The 25186-nt window shown below is 36.0% G+C and overlaps 1 protein-coding gene across 1 annotated transcript in view; it reads left to right on the forward strand.

Moving 5' to 3' along the window:
* The window catches only part of CALCRL (calcitonin receptor like receptor), a 63382-nt gene that overhangs the window by 28341 nt on the left and 9855 nt on the right, over positions 1 to 25186 (forward strand). Inside the window, exons 2-10 of the mRNA XM_040561091.1 lie at positions 7608 to 7707; positions 8162 to 8306; positions 9586 to 9696; positions 10640 to 10752; positions 13661 to 13752; positions 19329 to 19455; positions 21048 to 21201; positions 22225 to 22285; positions 22405 to 22471. Coding sequence (XP_040417025.1) covers positions 7657 to 7707; positions 8162 to 8306; positions 9586 to 9696; positions 10640 to 10752; positions 13661 to 13752; positions 19329 to 19455; positions 21048 to 21201; positions 22225 to 22285; positions 22405 to 22471 — 921 coding nt within the window. The 5' untranslated portion in view covers positions 7608 to 7656. The remainder of the gene's footprint in view (positions 1 to 7607; positions 7708 to 8161; positions 8307 to 9585; positions 9697 to 10639; positions 10753 to 13660; positions 13753 to 19328; positions 19456 to 21047; positions 21202 to 22224; positions 22286 to 22404; positions 22472 to 25186) is intronic.

Here is a 25186-nt window from a genome sequence, read left to right on the forward strand (position 1 = left end):
TTCCAGTTTGAGTTATCCTATGACATTCTCTGATTTTCATAGAATTTGGGCCTGGGCAGGAAGATTCAGTAACTCCAGTGACATCCTCATGATGTTGGCTATACTGTGTAATTGACTGGGTTTGGGGTCACATTAGTAACATGTCCCTGTGAATTTTGGGGTGTAGCAAATGAGGTTTTGCTGCATGTGTCTGTGAATATCTTTCTCCAGTTTCAATTAGGTTTTTATTTTTTGTTGTTGAACACAGGAGAAAATACAGATTGGCAAGTGGCAAAAGGGTAATGAAGCATTCAAATATACCTAATAAGAAGACTGTGGGAGCTCTCCAACTTTTTGTTATCATTAGATCCACGGAAAAGAGAAAACATCACAAGCAATCCCCTTCTATTAAAACTAACACGTTAATTGAAACATCTTTGTCTCAACACAGCAATTGCTTTGGAGGAAGAGAAATCTTAAGAAAGCTTACTGAGTAGATTTTAAATGAAGTTTTTAAAATAATATACCAGCAAATTACTCTAGTAGAAAAAAAAAAAAGTACCACCACTAATCATCCTAATCAACCAGCTCTTGGAATTTAATCAGTCATTATTCCCTTTTCATCCTCATTTCCAATAATAATCTTTCCTACAGCATTTGATACTGACCACTCTAGCATTTTACAGGTAACTTTATTCAACAGAGCAACCTTCTTTCTAAGTTTCTTCACACTTGTATGAATGCTAAAGGATTTAAGCATCACGAATGGAGAATATTGAACAAAATGTGAATTATGCCTAGTAGCATACATGGCCATGTTGAAGGACTTTAGAAATCAAGGCACAGTTTGGGTTTGGGCTATGGGGTGAAAAGGGTTAAGCTCGTAAAGTGAGCACAACAAGTTCTTCAACAGAGTGATAGACAAATAGCACTCACAGAAAAATCTGAAGGCACTAGTAACTATAAAATGTTGGAAATCAGAGCTGGATCCCAGAGAATAAGCTCTAGAACCTCAATGTCAGTCTGCTGCTAAACATTTATTTACCCACATTTTCATTGCCTTTATTTAACAACTCAAGGAGGAAAGCATTTGGGGTGCTGGTATTACTGTATAAGACAGGAACTGTAAAACAAAAAACAACCAAGAGAAACCCTATCATTTTAAAATGCAACTAATGGGGGAAATATTATCCTAAGTTATTTGTTGTATTTTGATAAAATATGTAAAGAAAAGTGGTACTGGGGAACTGATTTCTACAGTAAAGGTTATTTTATATTAGCTGACAGCTCTTGCTATCTCCTTTTAGGCTAGAAATAAGGAAGTTACGTTATATTGTGCTGTTGAACTCTGATAAAGCTTTCTGTTTAGAAGATAAAATAATCAGTACTATTGGCAGAAAATATTAGAGCCAAGAAAACTTTTTGAAATGATTTTGGAACTGTGGAGTTCTGTGTCTCTTGCTTATCTTAGATAATATTACTTTGCTTTGGTATTTCTAACATTCATATATGCATTTATTTGACACAATTAAATATCTTGTAAATGATACTGCTAAATTGTAACTCAATTAATCCTCAATTGAGTTGTTGTCTGTCTTCCACATGCAATTGCAGCGTTTCCTACTGCTGGCTGTGTATGTTCTTAAGTCAACAGAAAGTTCAACGTTTGAAAGGGGAAGGTAGAGCCTTCGTAATTTAGAGAAAAGGCATTGAAAGTACAGAGGCCAAGAGAAGACCTGTCAATGTAAGAGCAAGGAGGAATGTCTTTGTATTTCTCTGCTATGTAGACAGGAGTAATATCGCCCAAAAGCAAAAATTGCTGAATATTCCAGGGGAAGAACCTTGTGGAGGATTTCTCCTCCAAACCCTTATTCTGAGGGTTTTGTTGAGGTGGAATAATTTTTTTTTTCTTTTTGTGGTGGTTGTTGGTTGGGTTGGGTTGGTTTCTTAACTGGACCTCTATAGCTTGTGTTTCTTCTCCAGATAATTTAAAATGTCACCCAAACCTCTGAACTGAACAGAGTAGGAAAAGTGTTACAAAATAGTGAGTCATGTCTTTCCACCACACCAAAAAACTAACACCACCATCCCTTTATGATTGGTTCTTATGATTTTAGGTATTATTAGAAATGGCCAAGTGTGTTGTCAATAACTGCTAGTAGTGTCTGTTGATGTAGGAGACGAAACTTATCTGAATGGTAGCCAAAAGCTATTAATGGGAAAAAGTACACAGAAGTAATTTAATCTGTGTAATCTTATCTACAGATGGTTCTGCAATCTCTGCAAGGCCTCTGGCAAGCTACTAGAGTGATGGAAAAACAAATGAACAAACAATCTGCATGCTAATAGAATAAACGATGTGAAACATCTTTGGGAACTAGACCTAATTTTCTACTTGCAGTAAGCAGGAGATCTTGAAACACACATAACGTGGCCTAGGAAATAAGCAGCCAGTGTTTTCTCATACTGAGCTAAACTACCACTTAATGCATGATGAAGTTGGTCTAAGATAATAAAGCAATAAAAATGAGGTGCTCCTCTGTTTCTTCTCCATTTATTTTAACTTATAATCCCCGAGAAGAGAGTAAATACTGTTGTGCCACAGCTGCTCCATGGGCAAAGCTACTAGAAAAGAAGGTAGAAGGAGGAAGGAAAGTTTGTGCGCAGAACAACAGATATGATATTTTATGTAATATCTCCATGCATGTGAGCAGTGCTGTGGGTTTGGAGAATGAAATATTGACAGAAACTGGGCGTGTGGTACTTTTGGTTTATTTCCTATATTATTTTTTACAGTGGTGATATGAATATTGCACATCTTTTCATAATTGCTGGTTCACTTGTGGAGGTCTTCAAGAGCACTGTAAGCATCTTTCTTCTGCAGTGCAGGAGGAGATCTCAGTTTATCCCTTTGCATTTCTCAGGCAAGCTCTTTGCACTGTTCTATCTTCATGCTGCTGCTTGCTACCAGTCAGTGGTACACACAGCGATCTATTCTAGTACTCCTAAGGAGCTGAAAATGGTATGAGGAACATTTTTTTTTTTAATGTTTTTGTGCAGTGAGGTTTCTTGGAAGCTGTGAAGAACTAATGCTTCTGTACTGTAAAGTCTTGTCAGGGAAAATCACACTCTTTTCATCTCCTGTCTCACTGGTTTTAGGAGTCTGCAAATGCTGATACTGGGTCTTAGTTCAAAGTGGTGGTGAGCAGGGAATTCTAATGTCATGAAACCGTGTTACCCAGAGTTTGGTAGATTTGTTCTGTAACTATTAGTCTTGAGCCTTATTAACCCCGTAATTATTAGGAGGATAGAGAAATTCCCACACACAGCTGTGAGATATTTTGTCATACCATCAAAGCAGTTTGGTCCAAATCTTGGCAGAAGTGGTTCCCTCAGAAATCAGAAGAATATTTTACCTGATTAGGGAGATTTCCAAATTGCCCTGGATTGGTCTCTTTGTAAGTGTGGAGATGTTTAGTCCACTTCCAGGACTAAATGAATTTGGTGAGCAGAAGCCCTTATTCTTGAAAGAGAATCTGTCCCTTAATGGGCATTTTTTCTCTCAAGATTTATGTGAATGGAGGTGCAAATGACACTTTAGTTCCATTGGAGACCACTGGATTTTTCTAACAGCGTAAGGCAGCAATTCAAATCAAGGATGTTTGGAAAGGGTTGGGCATTTTACAACTTTTTTTTTTTTTTTTTTGCCTGTACCTTGGGCTGAAACAACCAAACCTTGCCTGGGGTTTGAAATGCTCTGAATCACATGCCCCTCTCTGAAAAGAATCAGAAATAACAAAATAGCCTGTATCAAAATAGCCTGTATCTGAGAGGGAGTCCAACCAGACAAAATCAGGGAGTGCTAGAATAACAGGAAGAGGTGTTTTTTTGTTTGTTTGTTTGTTTTGTTTTTGTTTTTGTTAAGAAAGCAGCCATTCTGATTCCTGCTTTATGCCAGAGAGGAAGGATATATATCTATATATGCACGTTCAACTTCAGTGTTGCAAGATTATAACATTGCTGCAAGCTAATGTGATTTATATTGAAAATGTTTTCTTTTCTTGGGTGAATCAAAGATGACCAGACGATTAGTGAAATAAGTTTGTGCATGTGAATGAAGGTGCCTGCAATGATGTAAGTATACATCATTGTATAAGTGTATAAGTGTAAGGCTCTCCTTCCCATGCCACCCATACGGAGCTGCACTCTGACTTCAAGTCAAGTTTAAGGGTAACTGCCTTAGGTAGAAGCCTGAGGTTTTTCTTGATGCATTAAATGTGGTCAAGTGATTGAAGTTCAAAACAGTATTTTTCCACTTTTTATTTTTAATTTTTTTTACCCTTTTGGTTTGTCATTGAAATGGGAAGTGTCTGGAGCTCAGCAAGGGCAGCATTTATTCTTGGGAGGATGGGAAAAGGTTAAAAGTAGAAACAGCTGATGAGACAGGATGGATGGCTCTATAGAGAAAGCAGGAGGAAGAGAAATGTGAACATCTGTTAAAGCTACACCAGTGACTTTTTTGGCTAAGTTCAGCTTGCAGTTCCTTTTGAATTCATTCTTCTTCAGTAGATGTCACTGCTATCAGTGAGAAACATTGCATGGGCCTGTGGAGTATCATTAATATGGGCAATGGAGAATGCAATCAAGACAAAAAGCAGGCAGTTCAAGGTTGCTGAGTTGTGGTTTTGTTTTGGCCTTGGTTGGTTGTTTTTTGTTGTTTTTCAGCTGTCTTGGTGTTCAGTACAGCACACACTAAAAACAAAAATGAGATTTTGAAGATCTGATTTGCTATTGAGATTCGCCATTCTCTTCCCACTGACATTGTGTTTTACTGGGAAAATCAGTAAGGCAGAACTGTCCTAGTGTTTCCCCACTGACTTACAGTTTCCTTCAACACCTATCATGTAAATCACAATCCTGATGGCTTTTGTTCAGAATCCCCCACTGTCTGAGTGGCACTGGGGGATTCTGAATAAGCCTCTACCATCTTTTCCCTCAAGTTAACTTTCATTACACTCAAATTAATCTCGGTCCAATAAAGATGTCCTCTTATCCCTGGTAGAGTTGTCAAAGATGTTTAATAACAGAATAACAACTGGGGAAGCATTACTGTGTAAAGAAACCTGACAACATCTCTCATTTACTGTCAATTTCCTTGCCTTGTGCATCTCCTACTTCCCAGCTGGGAGAGGCAGAGAACACTCCAAGAATTGTTTGGTTTTCAGCTCATCAGAACAGACGATTAATAAAAGCAGCCTTACTTTCTCAGGAGTGTTGGCTTGCTACCTCAGTCAATGAACTGAGCATGCTGCTGGCCATTCCTAAGAAAGTGTTTTATCTTCCTGTACAAGTTCTTGTCCAAACCAACTGGAATAGATTTTGAGTGAATGAATTCATCTGATGATGCAAGAAATGGTTTGCTGAAGTCCAAATAGGCATCTGAATGACCTTCACCCTGCATTTTGTAATTAAATCCAAAAGTAGTGATGTTCAGGAAGAGGATTTTTTTGTCTATGTATAAGTTTTTGGCTTTGCAGTTATTAACTGTGTGGACTGAGTGGAAAGTATTGAGTGAATTATAGACTTGACTTAATCTTTTATCTCCTGGGAAAAATTAATAATTTAATGCTGGATACTGGAATACTTGATAGGAAGTGTCTACAAAACCACTAGATAAGAAAAGATTCAGACCCTTAAAGGAACCAGGCTACAGGATGACTTCTGATACTGTGAAATTGAAATGATCATGGGCTGTGAAGTGAAGCAGATGAATTCTGCCATTGCTTCTATGATATTATATCTTTTAGATAAATAAAAATAAGCAAGGTTAAGTGAGGGCAATATTTGAATCTTTATTTTAAATTTGCCATCCAACATTCCTTTTAGCAGAAGGATTTTTGGAACTATTGTGGAGAAAATTATTTCTAACTTCTTTGTATGCAAGTAGAAAAACAAATATTAAATTAAGGATGCTGTGTTCTACTTGATTCCTCTCTTTCCTTGTTCTGCTCACATCATGTATGGCTTTTAGCCCTATGCAGATGTGCTTTGGCATACACTGGAGAGAGAGAGAGGGAAGATTATTCCATTGTTTTATATCCAAGTAGATAATTCTGATTTCCTTAGAAGGGCAGTGCTTTTTTTTTTCTTTTCTTTCCCCACTAGGTAATTAGGCACAAGTAAAATTGACTAAAGGATTGTAACAAATTTAAATTTATGCACCCCTGCCCTCTGTTGTCATGCAGAATTGAAATCATATTGCCTCTTTACTAGTTACGATGTCTTCATTTATGTTTTGTATTCAGTCAATCCTTAGTCATTGCACATGGATATTTAGATTGTTTTTATTAACAATGTCTTTAGTAATAAACACTACAAAAGTTGCCATTCTGTATGTGTCAGATAGTGATTTTTGCAATAATCAATTCACTGTAGTTCTCATCAAATATGGATTTTCTGAAGAACTATTAGAGTGCATTGTGAATATATTTCATGTATGTCAGTTGGTCTGTGTTCTAGTGTTTTAAGAACCTTCAGAACAGCATATTTGAATTTCAGCGTCTTGCTGAATTACCTGAGCAATTTCCAGCAATCAGTGTTAGAGAATTGCATGCCAGCGGTAAAAATAGAGAAAGATTACTGATACGCTTTTACTCTGGGTTAAACAGGTAAAACAGTAATTGGTTTTACAACAGGCTTCTTGTATTTTCATCAAGTTTTACAATAAACAACAGTGATCTCATATTTTGTAGTGTGTATAGCCTGTTCGTGCTAAATAGCTAAATTTAGCACAAAATGCTCTTCGTGCTATTACTCAGAATTCTATTCTTCCATTACTTATTCTATTGCAAAACAGGTGGTCAAGGTGCTTAAGAAATCATTTTGTATATTTTTTGCTTTAGGTGCATTGTACACTTCAAGAATCAAATTCTAGAATAGTCTGTGCTGTCAGATAATTACAGCTTTTTTGAATCGTTCTGTTATCTATATATTTTACAGCTACTGCATATACAGAAACTATTTTATAGCTTACAACTATCTCTTATCCTTTTTTATCCTTACAAGGTTGTGACTTTCAGTTAAAGCATCTACTTACTACACCTGTTCTTCCAGAAATGGCAAAGCTAAAAATCAGCTGGTATGAAGAGAATAGGAAATAATTGTGTGTGTGTGTGTGTGGAAATCTAAATCTACTGTAGAGTAAACTGAACTGCAGCATGGTCTAGTTGCCCGAAGCAGAGATGTCAAGGAGCCAACTCAGATCTTGGCCTTTGAAAGCTGTTAATTGCCACATATTTGTCAGAGTGGGTACCAGCTTCCCAACTGGGACAAATCCTCCAGAGAAGTGGTGTTAGCTGAAGCAATGGGTGGCCCTTCCTGCCTCCCCTGTGAGAGATGGAGGTGTTGGTGCAGCAAAAACTTGGCTGCTGCAATTTGCTACTGGTGAATTGAGGGCATTTTCTTCACATCATATTGTACATCACCATGTATATCACATGGCACCATGTGAGAATAAAATTCAGTGGACTTCCATTGATTTGTTCTAATGCAGAAAGAAAATATCAAGTCTTTTATCAGTTTTGGCTTTTGTGATTTACTACTTTTTCTTCCTGTTTTTTACATTGCAGTTTGAGTTCATTTGATTGCAACATAAAATACACTGCACCAAATACAAAAATGACAAAAAACTGGATAACGTTTTTGCTGTTCTTCCTCTTGGTTACTATGGTGAGTTTTATCTTTTTTTTTTCTTTTTTTTAATGAATTCCAGTTTGTGTGTAATCCAAGTGTGTACAGAACACCAGAGCAATTGCTATTTTCTAAAAGCTAATAAGTTCAAATATAGTTTCCACAAAGCAAGATCTTTACTGCCTTATATCCTCCATTTATTTCCTATGCTAACAAACAGTAATTACCTCTGTTGAACCCAGCATATCTTTTGCTAGCAGAGAAGTTTATGGTAACAGTTGACATGCCTATATCAGCCAGAAAACTACAAAATCAGATCGTCAGTAGTAAGATTTAAGATCACTTTCCTTCAGTAAAATAATATTCAAAATATAATATTTAAAGTGATTGAAGTTAAAGAAACTTTTATCAGTTTTTATGTGAGTAGTAGATCCAAATTCATTAAAAATACATTTAAAAGTGACTTGCTAAAAATAAGTCTTATTCTTCCTAGTTTTTTGCCACTGCCATACCAGCTGAGGGGCATCAGAATATGACAGACGACTTCGCTCAACTGAGTGTTACACGGAATAAAATTATGACAGCACAGTATGAATGCTACCAGAAAATTATGCAAGATCCCATTCATAGGAAAGAAGGTAGAGTTTATTTTCTCATAAGGTTTTCTAGAGGGAGGTGGTCGATAGATATAACTAAAGTAATCCAGGATCCTTTTGTTATATTAGTCATTGCTTATATTGGTAACAATTTTTTCAGGTTCTATTCATACCATATTTTAGAAACATCATTTTGGAACTCACAGTAATACTGTGTATTACAGTGCATGTAATGCCCATTGAATTACATCCACTATATGGTAAATAACACAAAACTTTTATTTCTGATGACATTAGAAAATGATAATTTAAACAGATATCCAGATTAAGAAAATGGAGATCATTTCCAACTTTATAACTTCTGAAAGCATTGAATGGTTTAGGGGAGAAAAGGGATAATTACACAGTATTTTTCTCTTCTGAAGTGTTTCTTTGTAGAAAAGCAATGTCTGGAGGTCAGAAATGGATACGAGTATGACAGTGTAAGTTTATCTCCAGCCCAGGGCACCACGAGTTTAAAAGGATCTGGACAAGCGGGAAAATCTCTAGATAAGAAGAAGGGGAACTATGTGATGTTTGAAATACGCATCATTTGAGATAGTTTAGGGGGCAGGGAGAATATGTTATGTCTTGAATAGAAAACTGAAGGAAAATACAAAAATATGTTCAGATCTGTAGGTCAGTCATTCTGCATGCCTACATATAGATATTAAAAATCTGTGTGAGTGCAGTGAGGCGTTGAAATGGGCTCCAGAAGAAGGACTCTGTGACATCCCTGTCCTGGAGCAGTTAGAGAAGTATCTGCAGGCTCAGTTCTACCTGAGAACAAGGAACTGTGGCTGCCTCCCATGTGGGCTTTCTGATGGCTTCTAGGATACCAGTGTGTTTTCCATGAGCTAATAAACACATATATAGAGGCTTGGTGTACATCCAAAATGTAAATACATTCAGTAAAATGGTCTTTGCAAATTTAAGGCTCTTTGTTCACGTGCATTACTCAGTCTGAATTGATGCATTTTGCTTTGCCCAAAGAATGTTAGCCTACCGTGCTCTAAATCTGATGAGGTAAATGATGATGTATTCTAAAACATGTTCGAAGAAATATATACGTAAGAAGCTGTTTCTATTACATGAAGTTATAATTAACTGTTGCTAAATTTTGTTTGCTTTTTTTTCTTTATGAAGAAAACTCATTGCTGCAAGTGAGAAACTTAACATATGCAGTGCTATATCTTACTTTTGAAAGACTTATCTTTCAAAAGATATCTTACTTGTGAAAGGAGGGTTGTTAGTTTATTATCGGGTGTCCACTTGTTCGTAGGTCCTTACTGTAACAGGACATGGGATGGCTGGTTGTGCTGGAGTGATGTTGCTGCAGGAACTGTGTCAGTACAGCGTTGTCCTGACTACTTTCAGGATTTCAATCCATCAGGTAAGTGTGCATGGGCTTCTGCATCAACACGTTGCTTAATAAAAAACTTTTTGCTCCACTCAAGTCACTAATGTACTAGAATTTAACTAACTCCAAATCCATTATCTGCACTTTCCCTCTATCACATAGAATATTGGCAAGTTAGTGGGTTTTGTTGTTGTTTTTGTTTTGTTTTGTTTTGAAATGTGCCTTAGTAGGATTCTGTAGGTGAGGAAATACAAATAGAATTTAGATGACAGCTCTTTCTTCATAGAGACGAGGTTTTCCCTCTGAGAGATAAGCAGAAACATTATTTATTCTACCTCAGTTTAGCTGTTGAAGTCAACAAGAGTTTCTCCAAATGAATCTTTTCCTATTTCTGTAAGCTTAACTTTGCTTTTGTGAGCATGTGGAAAATGTCATAGATGTCAACTCTTGTCTGCTTCTACTGCATTTAGTATTTCCCAAGGTCTTTTGATGCCTCTCTTCATTTGATTAGGTAGAAATCATTATATGGTCCTGGAAATTTTCCAGTCTGGTTCTTGAGCAGTTTCTCTGTTGATATTTTCCTGCCTGTCCAATCCTAATTTACAGTGGTAGGATGTCAGACATCAGTTTATGTCTTGGATGTTATAGAAGCCATTCCTGTCACTTCATCTGGTAGTTCTGCATCAGTTTCATATATTTTTGATACTTAACTGGATTGGAAGAGGAAAATCTATTTGTTTTCTTAAGAAGAACACATCATCAGTTGCCCTTGCCAAGCAAAAGCAATGGCCTCTAGTTTCTCAGAATTCGTAGTAACAAGCAGTGTCTCTCTAGTCATATTAATAAAGCTGTCATTTGTTTGCCAATCTTTTTTCGTGAAATACGAGGCATCAGGAAGTAGAACTTCAGTGCTGACTGTTGTGTTTTTGTCTTGTTTTTCTTTTTTCGTTTTTTTTTCCAACTACTTTGGCTGTAGAAAAAGTGACGAAGATCTGTGATCCAAGTGGGAACTGGTTTAGACACCCAGAAAGCAACAGGACGTGGACAAACTACACCCAGTGTAATATCTATACGCATGAAAAAGTGAAGGTAGGAAATGAACAAATGCATGTCACCAGTTAAGAAATTGGTCTGAAAAATTTAACATCTCAAAAATTAGGCAGCAGAGTTAATGTAACATCAAAATGCAAAAAGAGAAAACATGCTGAATAAAAATGATGAATTGTTCTAAGCAGACTCAAAAAAAAAAAAAAGGCTTTCACAGCTGATTTTAACTACTTGATTAGTATGTTATCATCTTTGTTTGTGGGTATTTTAAATGTGCACTAGTACTTGTCTATGTCATCCACAGTCACCTACTGGTAAGCAAAATGTACTCCTTAAAAGAACATCCGTTACATTTTGCTCTGTAATTTTGAAGTAGGGTACAAGCTCAGCAGAACTGCAGGACATTTGCACTTCTCTGGAAGACCTGCTGAGTGCATGGGTTTATCCAATTAACTCATAGTGGCAGAGATTTTCAGCAGGTCCACAACAGTTTTATGTGGACTTACTGCATCTTCCAGGCAGCATTAAGAAGAACTGGGATTTTTTATTTTTTTTTAATTTTGTTTTATTTTCCAATGTAATATGAAAAGCAGAGCTAATATTTTCTGTTTTACAAAAGTGTAGGCAAGCTGTAGTTGAGTGGATTGACCACAGGATTTTTGGAGGCCAAAGGTTAGTAAATGATAAGAAGTGTTAGCTAGGGTTTGTTTTCCCTTGTGGCCCTTCCCCTGTGAATGTCTTGTGTCCTGGCTCACAAGAGCAATTTTTTTTTTCCAGTTTTTGAATTACTAAACTGCCCACACAAATGGAAAAAACATGCTTTGTGAGTTTGTTTTTTTCCTATGTATCAAAGGTAGACTGTATGCACACTTATTTATGTGGGTATCTGTATAGATGGCACTTTTATAGACTGTAGTTTAGCTTGGATGCCCATCCATTGACAGATTTAGGGAAAAAAATGTGGTAAAGCTCCAACTGCTTTCTGAGATAATCTGTGATATGTGAGGGTATAATGTATACAATTGCATATTCCTATCCCTCACCCACACAAAAAGCCTCCATGTCCACTAATAGTATTCATAATGTTTATAAAACACATTCAGTCATGGGAAAAAGCAGTAAAATGACACCATAAATGCCCAAAAAATAGAAATACAAAATGTAAGGATAGATTGTGAGTGAATCTAGGCCTCATGGAAAAAAAGCACAGTAACAGTAGATTGTATCAAGAATACTGCCATCTAGTCTAATAGGGACCCTAACTGCTTGCATCATTGCTGTCAGAGTGTTTAAGGTTATTTACCAAGAAACCACGTTGAGAAAAGGTGATAATAAAGCACTTTTGCATTGCTTTTTCTCAAATCAATTGAGTATGTCCATGGCAGTTTAATTCTATTCTTATTCTATAGTAGAGAGATATCAACTCATTGATTCTTGCTAATATTTGACTAGAAACTGACAGAATGTTATTCAGAAAGGATTAGATCAATGCAGGTCTTCGTGTATGAATAATGTGAGGAGCTTCTTTGTGGCCTTCTTTCAAGGCAGGTTAGATAATGCACAATAAACATGGCCGTTGTTCATTGCTCAATTCTTACTGTCATTGTAGTCCCTAGCATACCACTACAGTCCCTCTGTGGTCCCTAGCGTACCACTGTTTAGGGCCAGTTCTAAATTGTGCGGAAATGTTCAAAATCTTAAACATGCTACTTTGTCTTAAATTGGTCACTGAATGAGGTTGTCATGTGGGATATGATATGGACCTTCCATAGAAATACATACATAGACAGTCTTTTACAGTTTCAGGGGTAGCACTTGGTTTCTCAATTCCAGATTTCTTATGAAAATTTCACTTAAACTACTGCATTGCTTTAACTCCTTTATTATACATTTAAATAAATAAATAAATAAATAATAACTTGAAAAATTCTAGCTATTCTACAATTCTCACTATTCTACAAATAGGTAACCTTGTCTCATCTAATAACATTTCTTAAAGCTTTACCTTGAATCTCTTTATGTGATTTGAAAAGTCCATATATATGAAGAAGGCTGCAACCATTCAGAGCTTACAGGTTCAGAGGAGATACAGACTACGGAGTACTGAGCCCACGGATGCTCTTATTCTTCCTAATAGAATGTAGATAATTATACTCTTTTGTGATAGTAAAAGGTTAAACCCAAAGATCTTCATTTTCTTATGTGCAAAATGGTTATCTTGTATTTAATGCCAAATAAGTGATTTTGAGAAACAGATTCCATAATTTAAAGCAGAATTTTGTTACTAGAGAAAGAATTGATGTTAACATGTATACATGCCAAATATTTACTTCACCAGGTCTTCGTTTTTATTTTTGCTATGTACCTAGCTTTTCATAATACTGGAATTTGATGGTAGATTTATTAAATAATAGCATTTAGTCTTTACTATTTTTGAGTTGTTAATTTTTTTCATTCTTGAAATGAAAGCTAACGTTCCAGTATCACAATCACAGCTTCCTTGGAAGGAAGTAATTTTCAAATGATAGGAGAAAAAATTATGAGCAAAAAATAAATAAATTCATATGTAAAGCACACTAATATGTTTTGCTTAAGAGATGCATAAATGCATCTGAGTCAAGCCTCAGACAGGAGAGCACCCAGCACAGTAACATAAATAACCAGATTTATATAAATACTCAGAAGAAACATAGTTAGTATATAGTTAAAAAAAACTAATGTTTGAACTGCTAAGCCGTAGCAACTTCAATCAATCTGTTATGTGCCCTACAGAAAGAGATTTTAGTAAGATGTTGATTTGCAGGATTCCGGATTTGATTCATCATTATCAGTAATGTTTTTATTATCTTCATCCTGTTATAATCATTTTGAGGTAGAAGAGATGTGCTTGTACTTATTAATAATAGTTCTGTGTGCATCACAAGTGCTTGATTTTGTTCTTGTATTGCAGACGGCTCTGAACTTGTATTATTTGGCCATCATAGGACATGGTCTCTCAATTGCATCACTTTTGATTTCTCTTGGCATATTCTTTTATTTTAAGTAAGTATAAGTAAAATTCTTTACTAAATATTAGTCATTGCATCATAGTTCCAATACTTTTAGAACACTAGATATCCCAGAAAATTAGACAGAACAAGAAGGCGAAAAAAAATCAGTATGTTGGATTGGCATTGAACATGATGATATAATAAAAATTTAGGTTTCTTTTCTCAGATACGTAAAATCCCAAGTCTTCAAATTAAAAAGTGTAGCATATGTTGAAAATGGGAAATGGGAAAATGGCACTAGAAAACATAACAATTATTAAGCAAGTGTTTGCAAGGGAAGGAGGGTTGCTTGCTTGCTTGCTTGTTTGTTTTTAATAATAACTGAAGGTGTGGGTTTGTCAAGCATGGACCAAAGTAAACAGCAAATGGAAAGCAAAATACTGATGATATATGATAGATAAAGTAGTATTCCAAAGTCGGTAGCCACAAAATGTGATAAATTGTAAAGAAAACAAAGCTAAGAGCAACATTAGGAACGGGAACAAGAAAAATAATCCCCCCTTTCTTTTTTTTTTATTCGCTATGTTACAACTGTGATGGCATGCCTTATCCACTGAATACAAGTTAATATAGTATCTTCTGGCAAGAAAGTTTGAACCCTATATTACCAATGTCACGACAAAGTGCAGCATACTGCAGGGATCTTTTAAAATTACATCTGCTTAGTACTTCACATTTTGCGAACTCTTTCCTGTGAAACTTTTTTTTTTTTTTCTTAGAAGTTGATGAGGATTAGTAGAAAGCTGAAACCAGGATCATTGAAACCAGTGTTGCCACATGAGCAGAGCTGAGGCAAAGTGCAGTGCTGTCAGAGATGAACTGTTAGCTCTGCCAAATGCTGCACTGCACAGTGCAGGCTTTCCTTGTTAACTCACAGTAGTTCAATCTGCATCGATTTTCATTAGAAAAGAAAGATCTGCTCTACAGACTCACGTGTTTCTTACCACTACCATCTCACCACACCCTTAATTGTTCCTAATATGTAAATATGAGTAGCACATACACCAGTAATGGTGGGGCTGGGTCAGATTTTGCTTTTCTCATGCTCTGGACTTTGATTTGATTTGATAGGGGTCGCAAATATCTGCTAAAAATCATCCTTGTTAGTCACACCTGGCTGGCTATCATGTTTCTAATTTAGATATGCATTATTTGCAATAAATTCCTAACAGTGTTTCAACTCAGTAGCTTCTCTTTGAAATACAGTATTCAAGATTACTTCTCAGCTTTTTCTGACTTGTTCCCAACTATTTCCAAGTTCACTTTCCCTCCACAAAATCAAAACATGAAAAGGCCCCAAGTCTTTATAAGGTTGATTTTGCATTAAAAAAGTGCAATGCTATTACTGTAAACCTTACAAGAAAAAGTTCAAGATTAAAAAAAATATATATATATCCCATGACAGAAAAAATGCGTTGACATAGACTTCTAAGGAGAAAATAAAAAGGTATTGAATATGATTTTAAGAGCTCAGAGACAGTAAAGAATGATTTTTCTGTACTCTAATATGAAAACCAAGCCAATTCCATCTCCACTTGTGGCAGTTACTGCAAAAGAAGGTGGTTTGCTTTGCTACCATTATAACGATGTTATGTTTGTCATATCCTCCAGGGATTTTTTTCTCCCTCTGGTAGAAGGATCCTCTATCCTCAGAGAACCACATGGAATTAATCCAGATCCACAAACCACAATTCTAGACTGTGGTTATGTTCAGATATAAAAGGAAATTGCAAAATTTAAAGGAAGCTAAAGAAAGTTCTCTACAAGCTGTTCTCTTGGGATGTGCAGTTCCTCTAAAGTATTTTTAGTACCAGAAGGATATTTAAGGATCTAGATTAATACCAGGATGTATTATGTATCGGCTGAACGTTGTGTAATTATTCATATTCATTTAACAGGTGGACTTTTTTCTTTTCTTTTTTCTTTATTTCTCTTTTGCTATTGTGTGTGGGTGCTTATGAACTTGTCATGTTTCCAAATAATTTATTCTGTTAGCAGATTGATAGTTTCTAGATGACATTTGCTGACTTGCGGACCATTAGAATATCTCTAGGGTTGATCAGAAAGATGGGATATTTCTCCATAGGAAAATTGACTTTTTTTTTTTTTTTTCAAATATCTTCAGTTTTTCAAGTATAAACTATTTGGATTTTGACCTTTTTTTTTTTTTTTTTTTTAGATTTTAGTGCATTTTATTTTTCAATTGAAATTCTTTTTCTTCAGAAATCTCATTAGAAATACTTTGCCAGTCTGTGACTTGTGTTCTCCAAGTGGGTTGGAGTTCTTGTTTTAAAAACAAGCTATAAGCTTGGAACTCTGATCTTCCTATCTGATAATTCATCTATGACAGATAAAAGTAACTTTTTGCAGTGGCTCTGCGTTCTCATTCTGTTATGTACTGTAAATCATACGTGTGTCTTATAGGAAGTTTTTCTTAAAAGAGTTCTAAGGTTGTTTTCATAAAGAAAAATAGGCAACAGAAAACAGAATAGAGCAACGCATTCAGAGAAAGGGAAGCTATAATTTCAAAGATACACGTACACACAAACAAAAAACAAACAAAAAAATGAAAAAAAGGAGAAACTGTTAATCAAGCATCATGTCAACTCATATGACAGCACTCACAGAGGTTAGCAACACTAAACATAGACTGGGCAAACAGCTGGATGATAGGAACCCAGTATCTATCTATCAATCTAAGTAACTTTAAGTTAATTTCAGCTGAAAGGCTAATTCCCCGCATGTGGATATATGGATCTCACTAGTTGAAGCTTGCTGTATTTGAGTATCTTAAAAAACAAAAACAACAAAAAAAACTCCAGAAATGTCTGGGTGTTTTTGAAAATGTTACCTTTTTTTTCTTTTCCAGAAGTACTGGAGAAATGATTTTTTCCATAGTGCCCAAGACATAAAGGAGTAAAATTAAAAGAGGAAATATATAATTTAGCAGGAGGTCTATTTTTATTTTTCTGCACAGGGTTTAATCCAGTGATAAGTCATTTGAATGGTCTTAGGTCATAATTATGAGAATTAAATGATTTTAGAGCATTATGTCACTAAGAAAAACAGAAGAAGGTCTATAGGAAGGGTAACAGAAAAGGGAGGGTGGGGAGGCTTAGGAAGAAATCTGTTTATTACCAAAAGCAGTCTTCGTTTTTAAATGTCAGCAGTCTTGCTTTCTTGTTTCTTGTCCGGTGATCCTTTCAATCCTTTTATGCATGGGTGGAGGTGGGTGTGGATGGGTGTGTTTGAATATTCAACAGGAACAGCTGCTGGATGACCCTGAGAGATGGCCCCATTAGCTGTACGTGCTTTTCCTTGCCTCTGTGTTGAATCTTAACAATAAGCAGACAGACTTCCAGAGTTCTTCAGGACTTGTTTACACAGAGCTGTTAGCTGGAATCTTGTGTTGCTTGCTTTCTTTCTATATGAGCCATATAGGAAAAAGATATAGATACCTACTCAAAGAATATAAGAACTATGCATATTTTAACAATCAATGCTTTGTGGTTTTGGCATTAAAAGCAAAAACAAAAGTAACTTTAAAAAAAAAAAAAAAGAAAAAGCCTCATGAGATATACTTTATCACTTAACTTACATCCATAGCTGTGTTCTGTATTTTGGACGTTTTTTCCTGTCTTCCTCAGCCAAATAAAGCTTGGCAACCAGGAGTTTATGTAGGGTTGATCTGTGTGCTGTGTGGCACCACTGGTTCCTGGAGTGGTTTCCTTCCCCTGAATTCAGTGTATTTAGCCTCAGGGCTCCATGGTGTGATTTGCAGAAACTCATCTGCCTGATTCCTGGTATTGCGCTGTGCATATCTGAACCTATTCGCTTACTCCATGTATCTGTGGGATGCTTCATGCACGCTTCTTGTGATAGTTGCAAAAAATGCAACCAAGGAGTGTAATCTCTATAGACATTCTTTTTTGACCATGTCTTTTGTTAGTGGGGTCATTTGTTTTCATGTTTCATCCATCGTTATTTCAACATGCTCCTCTAGCTTTTGAGACTATTCCATTTCTGTATTTCTCTCTCAAAATATAAAGTTCTTCTCCTTTCTGTCCCGCTGGCCCCCCAAATTAAAGCTAAATCACCAGTGTCTATACTTTATTTCAGGCATGCTGTTTGAAAAAGCTAGAAAACTTAGAACTTGATTTCCACTCCGCCCGCCCCATGTGACAATTCAGACTTGTCCCCTGCTGACCCTGTCTGTGTATTTCTGATATCTCTACAAGTGAAGAGCAGTTGCATGTGAAAGTGATAGACTTTACCCCTCAGCTGAGCTGTTCCATTTTGTGAATTAGTTGTACATCAGATTGCTGCCTAAAACATGGAGGGAGGGAGATGCAGTTATAGAGCACAGGCTTCAGTAACTGGGTTCTTTCTTGGAAATAACCAACGGGCATCTCCACTGTTCCCCAGCCTTTAGTCACCTCTCTCTGCCAGTTGGGTAGGTTACTCTGAGGAACACGAACGCTGCGAAATGGGCTCTGTTCCCATCTGCTGCCACTGGCGTGCCGTATGACTATAAACAAGTCAGCTTGCTCTTAAGTGCTGTGCACCCCCTATTCTAAACCTAAAATGGTCATTTTTACCCATTTTTTAAGAAAAAACTGATCATCTGCTTTTATAGCAAAATGGATGTTATTTGCTCTTTCAGGAATTTTGTGCTTTAATATCCTAATGATCTGAATTGTTTTTATTTCTATGTAGGCTTTCTATCTTTTGTGTCTGTAAAACTGATTTTTTTTTTGGAAAAACTTTCATGAGCAGCACTCCTGTCTCTTGCAGTGGCACTAAGCTAGACCTGATGTATATAGAATGGCACATAAGAAATCTGCTATGACTATGTTCAATGGTAGCTGTAGTTTAGTATTATTGAATGTTTGGGTTTGTTATCTTTTTTTAAACATTTGAAAGTATATTTTTACTTTTAATTTTATTGCAATGTTCAAATGAAATGTTGAAAATGAACACAAATGAACTTATATATGGCATTTTATAACTGTTAATATTCTGTTTTTAACTTGGTTATATACAAGTTCAGGTAAGTTATTCACTATTTACTTACTGGGTATTTCTGTAGCTATAGGACTAGGGAAGAGAAGTGACTGAGAATGTGAGTAGAACAGAATTGTCCTCCAAAAATCTTGACAGATCTGGATAAATGAAAACATAGGGTAGAACAGCTTCCTCAAGCTCAGATATGACGGTTAATTGGGAAATCATCAGGCACTAAAAAACAAATGTATAAATCATACAAAATGTGTTATATATTACCCATATCAAAATCCTTTTTAGATAACCACTACAAAGCAGGTCTTTAGTTGTAAATGTATTGGAACTGAATGTACTGACTTTCCTCCTATGGTCAAATAAGTGGAAATTAAGGGGAGGTGTTACCTTTCACATTATTCTATTAAATTTGGACTGGAGTTGAAGAAAGGGTTGATGTAAGACTGCATAATAAATAAAGAGCTCTAGTATTTCAAAATTTCAGAGTTGTCCCCAATTACGCATAGCTGTCCCCTCGTGTATTCATTTGTTCTTGTTTCTCTTTTCTAGGAGCTTGAGTTGCCAAAGGATTACCCTGCATAAAAATCTATTTTTCTCGTTTGTTTGCAACTCTGTTGTAACGATAATTTCACTGACTGCAATAGCCAACAATCAGGAGTTAGTTGCAACTAATCCAGTAAGTGAAAGTATATTTGGCAGCCTTGTTGATTTGTATGTGAACAACTTCAGCAATGCAGAAGGATAAATGAGGCATGAATAGTTGATGAAATGATGTACACAGCAAGGTTAAAATGTTCAGTAACGGTGTAACCATGTTGCATATTACAACAGATGGCTAAAAGTGATTTGGGCATTTCACATTTGAGGTTTCTAAATAATAAAACAGCTTCAGACAGAGCATGCTGAACTGCTCTTCTGAATTTGTACAGATCACTTCTGCACTGAAACAACTACAAGGAAGCAGCCTATTCTAGATGATGTCAGAGAGGTTGTGACAGTTGAATTCACCAAGGAAGAGCAGTTAAAAAAAAAAAAAAAAAAAAAAAAAGGCTCAAGAATGTATTTTGGCACTATCAGCTACTTTCATGTGGCTTTTGCTTTGCCATCTTGAGTTGAAATGGGAATTAATTTTTCTGTGAAGGGAGATCAAACTGACAAAAACAAAACATTCAAAAAAAAAAAAAAAGAGCAGACTAAAAAAGCCAACTCTTAGGGTCTGATTTGTCTCTCTCTCATTTCCTGATAATACTGGGTTAAGTGTGAATCAGTAGCCTCTCCCAAAAGGCTAGGAGTTATAGCAACGGAAGGGCCTGAAAATCAAATACATAAACAAACAAATCCCTAACTATGGCTATATTTTTATTTGGACCTGGAAGATAAATTTAAATTCTGTGAAAGTTAGGGCAAAAATCCAGAAGCAGTTGGAATCAAGTAAAAAGATCAATTCTCTTTATCCTTTCAAAAGCTCATAAAAATTCTGGATAATACGCTTGAGATAGCTGCTAATAATCATCAGTAAGTTAATTAGGTAGTAGAATGTGGTGAAGCAATATTGTATTTGGTTTAAGCTAAGTGCCAGAACGAGATCAATCAATCAAATGCAGCAATGTCAGAAGAAAAAAAGAAGGTATACTGTGTCTAAAAGAGCAAGTTGTAACTACTTTTTAACAATCTCACATTTTATTCTTCACAATAAGCTACAACCATTTCAATTGACGAATATCAGAGGATATTTTGAATACAGATATATGCCAACAAGAAAGCTGCTCATTAGAACCTACTGTATGAGTTGTCCCCTGGCCCTAAGTTCAGTTATGACTAGATTGAAATTGGGATCTTTTTAAGTGTTTTCAAAATGTAAATCATTCGCTATGGTGTGACTGGTATAACCGAAGGGGAATTAGCTTCATCAAAGTACATCTTCTCATGCAGTTACCATTCGATAATTTAAAGACTCCCTTTTGACTGGAATGGTCAATTGTGTCAATATTTACAATAAAGGGAAATATCATTACTGCTCTCTGCCATTATGCTGGAGAAACTCAAAGTTCTCATGTCTGCTTTAATAAGAATACAGACGCAGTTACCAACTTGGTCACCATGAAGTATGGAAATTTAATTCCATAAAAATAAAAAATATGTAAGCATAGTGAAAAAAGAATTAAATATGAATATTTGACTCGAGCAGTATTTTTTCAATTTTGCAAATAAATCTCTGTGAGATTTCTGCGACTTATGAGTTTATGTTGTACTCTGTTTTTTCTGCAGATTAGCTGCAAAGTGTCACAGTTCATCTACCTGTACCTAATGGGGTGCAACTACTTCTGGATGCTGTGTGAAGGCGTTTACCTGCATACTCTTATTGTGGTGGCTGTTTTTGCTGAGAAACAGCACTTGATGTGGTATTACCTTCTTGGATGGGGTATGCAATTTCACATTCTGTATTGGTCAGGCCAATGTTATCTTTTACTCCTTTTCATGAGAATTTGAACAGCTGTCCTGTTGCTTCTCTGCACTGGCAGCTTTGAACAATGATGACACACCCCTCTTCTTTGTCTGTGGTGTTTTAACAGGCTTAGAAATATTAACGTAGGAAGTTGTATGTACCTCTATCTTTGCTGAAAGAGAGATTATGCATTACTGGAGTCAGGAAGCGACTCCTCCTTTGTGTAGAGAAAATAGTCTCCTATTATAAAAAAGACATTAAGAAGTAATTATTCATTGTTCCTCATCTTGAAGATGTTTATTCAGGAACGAATGTTTGTTTTCAGAGAAGTCTGGCCATGTCTAGGGTGGAGGGTCAAAACTGAGTTAGAGATGGCCAAGGATTTATTTTTCCAGCAGTTCCATTTGACCTGTATTGTTCACTAAGCAAATACAGAATAGCAGCAGCTAAAGATCTCAAGTAATGTCAGTATTAAAACTAACAAGCCAGACGTGGTGGTTTCAGGTAATGCACAAGAGCATATTCACAAATTGCAAGTGAGAACTTGCACTTCATTGTATTGGCACATTCAGCTGTAACATGACATGGGACAGCTAGAAATACTGGTACCACAACAGACACAGCTGATTATATATAAAAATATACTGATATTTTTAGTATTACTTAGTATTTAGCATTACTGTAGATTGCAGTCTGAAAAAAATGTGTTAATAAAGATTGATTGTTATGTTCTAAATAGTTATAATTTGATTTGCCTTTTCTATCTGTACAATGGTATGGATTTCCTGATAAGACAGTGGGAATAAGGTTTTATACACTCCTCTGAAAGAAATCTGGGAAAACAGAGACTGAATTGATGTTACTTTATTTGCTCTGTGGTTGTATATAATTTGGATGAGATGAAAATATAGAGGATCGCAGCAAGAGATGCATGTTTGCTTAGCTAGTTACTTACTATGTAGGTTTAAATATGAAGAAAATATTGTTTTCTCTTCACAGGTTTTCCACTGATCCCTGCCTGCATACATGCTGTTGCTAGAACTTTGTATTATAATGACAAGTAAGTAGTATCTCAAACAGCTTTGCAAAACTGTTATATTTTCTTTAAGGAAAAGAAAAAGGAATAGAACAGGTAACAAAATACCAAATGTTTTTACTTTCCCTGTTTGTTTTCTCCAGCTGTTGGATCAGCTCTGATACTCATCTGCTGTACATCATCCATGGCCCTATTTGTGCTGCTCTATTGGTAGGCATTTTTCAGATAATTTGTTTTTCTTGCTTTATTTTTATTTTTTTTAATTGTTCTTGGTGGTCTTATAAATTGGTAAGAGCGTAAAGCTAACAATGACTCATTCTCAGGACTCTCAACGCAGCAGGTATCTTGGACACGAAAGATATGGAAGTCGTGACCTTATCAAGGAGCTATTACACAGATCTTTGACACTGAAGACAGTAAATTCTAAATAAGTAACTGAAGACTCCACTTGTATATAAGTCAACATTGTACTTCAGTTGCTCTAGGACTGAATCTAACCTATGAAATTCAGTCAATAGTTTATTTCTACATAGGTGCATTATAAAAGAAAACACTAATATGGACCTACTTATCTTAACAGAAACTTCAAGCAGATCTGGCAAAGGTATTATATTAATGTCTACTGACTCTCTTTATGCTTTTCAGTTTATGCAAGGAAATTCAGTAAGAATGAAAAGATTAAGGAAACAATTTTTGGAAACAATTTGGTTTCCAATCAATGTCAACTTCCTTTTCTGTTAAACTGTTAATAAATATTTGCAGAGGGCATTCTGCACATACAGAATTCTTTCTGAAGACCATTTCATAAAATCCTGCGGTTCTTGTGACTTGCAGTTTCATTTACAGTGAAATTAGCTGGTGAATATATATTTTGAAGATGGTGTTGATATTATGACACATGTGAGGTCCTCTGCGTGAGAAGCCAGGAGCAGTCTGAGATCCTTGGTGTGTTACTAACTACCGATAATCCCTTGTCCTGTTAGTCAGGTCAGCCATATATGTTATTACAAAGACAGGTTAACTAGTATAAACTTAAAACCAATTCTAAATCCTTTCTATTTTTCTTCTCTCCAATTTACACAAAAGATGAAATCTTGTTTGCACAGAAAGTGAAAGGATTTTTTGCTCACTTCAGTAGCACCATGTTTTACCCAGCAAATATATGCTGTTCTCCACTGCTTTGTGGGTTTTTACTTCCTTTGTCCAAGTGTCTCTTCACGGATATATCACTTAAGTAAAGCTCTTTAAAGCTGAGATATAATTTATCTTAGTCAGAGCTTGCTTAAACAATAACAGAAAAAAATGTATTATGAGAACTATAGCATTGTTCATGAAGTGACCTCATTTTAGGATATAAGATCATTTTCTTCTTCCCAGCGGTAGCCTCCACAAAATCACACTAAAAATAGTGGCAAGACTCCCACTGATTTCAAATCCACGGAATGAGTCCCAAACTGTCAAGTCGTCTTTCCACTCAAGGCAACACTAAGAATGTCTTCTGATTTTATTGGAGGCATAATAATATTCTATACTTGCTTGGTTTTGATAGAATCTATGTCCATTCTCTTTGCAATTTACAAATATGTATACCTGTAATACTCCTATATTTCTCGTGAGCTGACTGAAAGTATTTCTCTTACATTTTTCTCACCTCAGTACAATCAGTAAATTTACGTGAAAACCATGAAGGAGTAATGAAGGTTAGACACAACTATACGTCTTGACTGTGATGTGTGTGAAATGAAAATACCTTAAAGGAATTCCTTTCCTTTTTGATCACAAAAATTAATATGTCAATTCAGTAAAGACAAGCCAGGGATAAAGACAGAAGATGAAATGCATGTGTTCAGACTTGGTGAACAGAACCCTCATTTGCTTTAGCAGCTTGCTTGCCAGATACAATTTTCACACTTTACTAAGCATGACCTGCTTTAGTAGAAATTTAAGTAACACTATTAAACTGCAAATTAGATAACAAGGGAAAAGACACTGTTTCTATTTGCAGAAGCAAGATCTCAAAGAGCACGAAGAAGATTGTCAAGGGGATACCAGGAGGAATTGGCAGAAACCATTGAGTATTAGGCCTCTAACTTTTGTACATCACTGAAAATCCTACATGATGTTAGCAACAACTCTGCTGGTCCTTGCTTTTGCATAACTGTGGCCAGATTCCTGCCAAAGAAACTGCAAACGGGAGCAGACCTAAGTTCCATTTTGATTGGAGTTGTCTCCAGTTATGCATTTAATTGCTAATGTTTGCCTAAGCAACCACAACTAAAGAAATAGTGTGGGAATGAAACAGTAGAGGGTGATGTTAGTTATTACACTAGCCGAATGTTGATCCAAGTGGAGGCAGTTTTCAGTGTAGGCTTCAGGTATGCCAGTGCACTAGTGTTCTAGTTTGCATTGGTGTCACTGAAAGAGTAGATTGAGCGTGGGAGAACATATTGATTTATAAGCTCAGCTAAGTTCACAGCTCTGAAGGCAGAACCTAAATTCTGCTAAGTTCCTAGTGAAGGTTCCAACATCTCATCTAGGATTGCCTTCTCTGCCTTTGTTTCCATTTTTGTTCGTTTGCCTGGTTCAATTTCCCAGTCACTATGAAGCTGCCAGTATTATTCTATGTGTTCGGCTGCAGCTGGCACACCAGTATTTCTCTGGGACTTTACAAACAACCATCACAGTCAATTTGATGATAATATACACACAAGTAGTTGCACAGGCCTATGTTTGCTTAAATGTAAAAATCTACTTGCTACCTTGCTAAAATCAAGACCCATTTTCATCACTTCAGTAAGAATTTGGTTCATCCTGATCTCACTGTATTTGTGACAGAAGAGATGCTCATCAAAAATCGTTGCTACATACTTCCACTAATACTTACACTGCTCTTCTCAAGCCTTTCCTCTGCTTTGCCTCATTCAT

This window comes from Cygnus olor, chromosome 6 (genome assembly GCF_009769625.2).
Source record: "Cygnus olor isolate bCygOlo1 chromosome 6, bCygOlo1.pri.v2, whole genome shotgun sequence".
Taxonomy (NCBI): Eukaryota; Metazoa; Chordata; class Aves; order Anseriformes; family Anatidae; genus Cygnus; species Cygnus olor.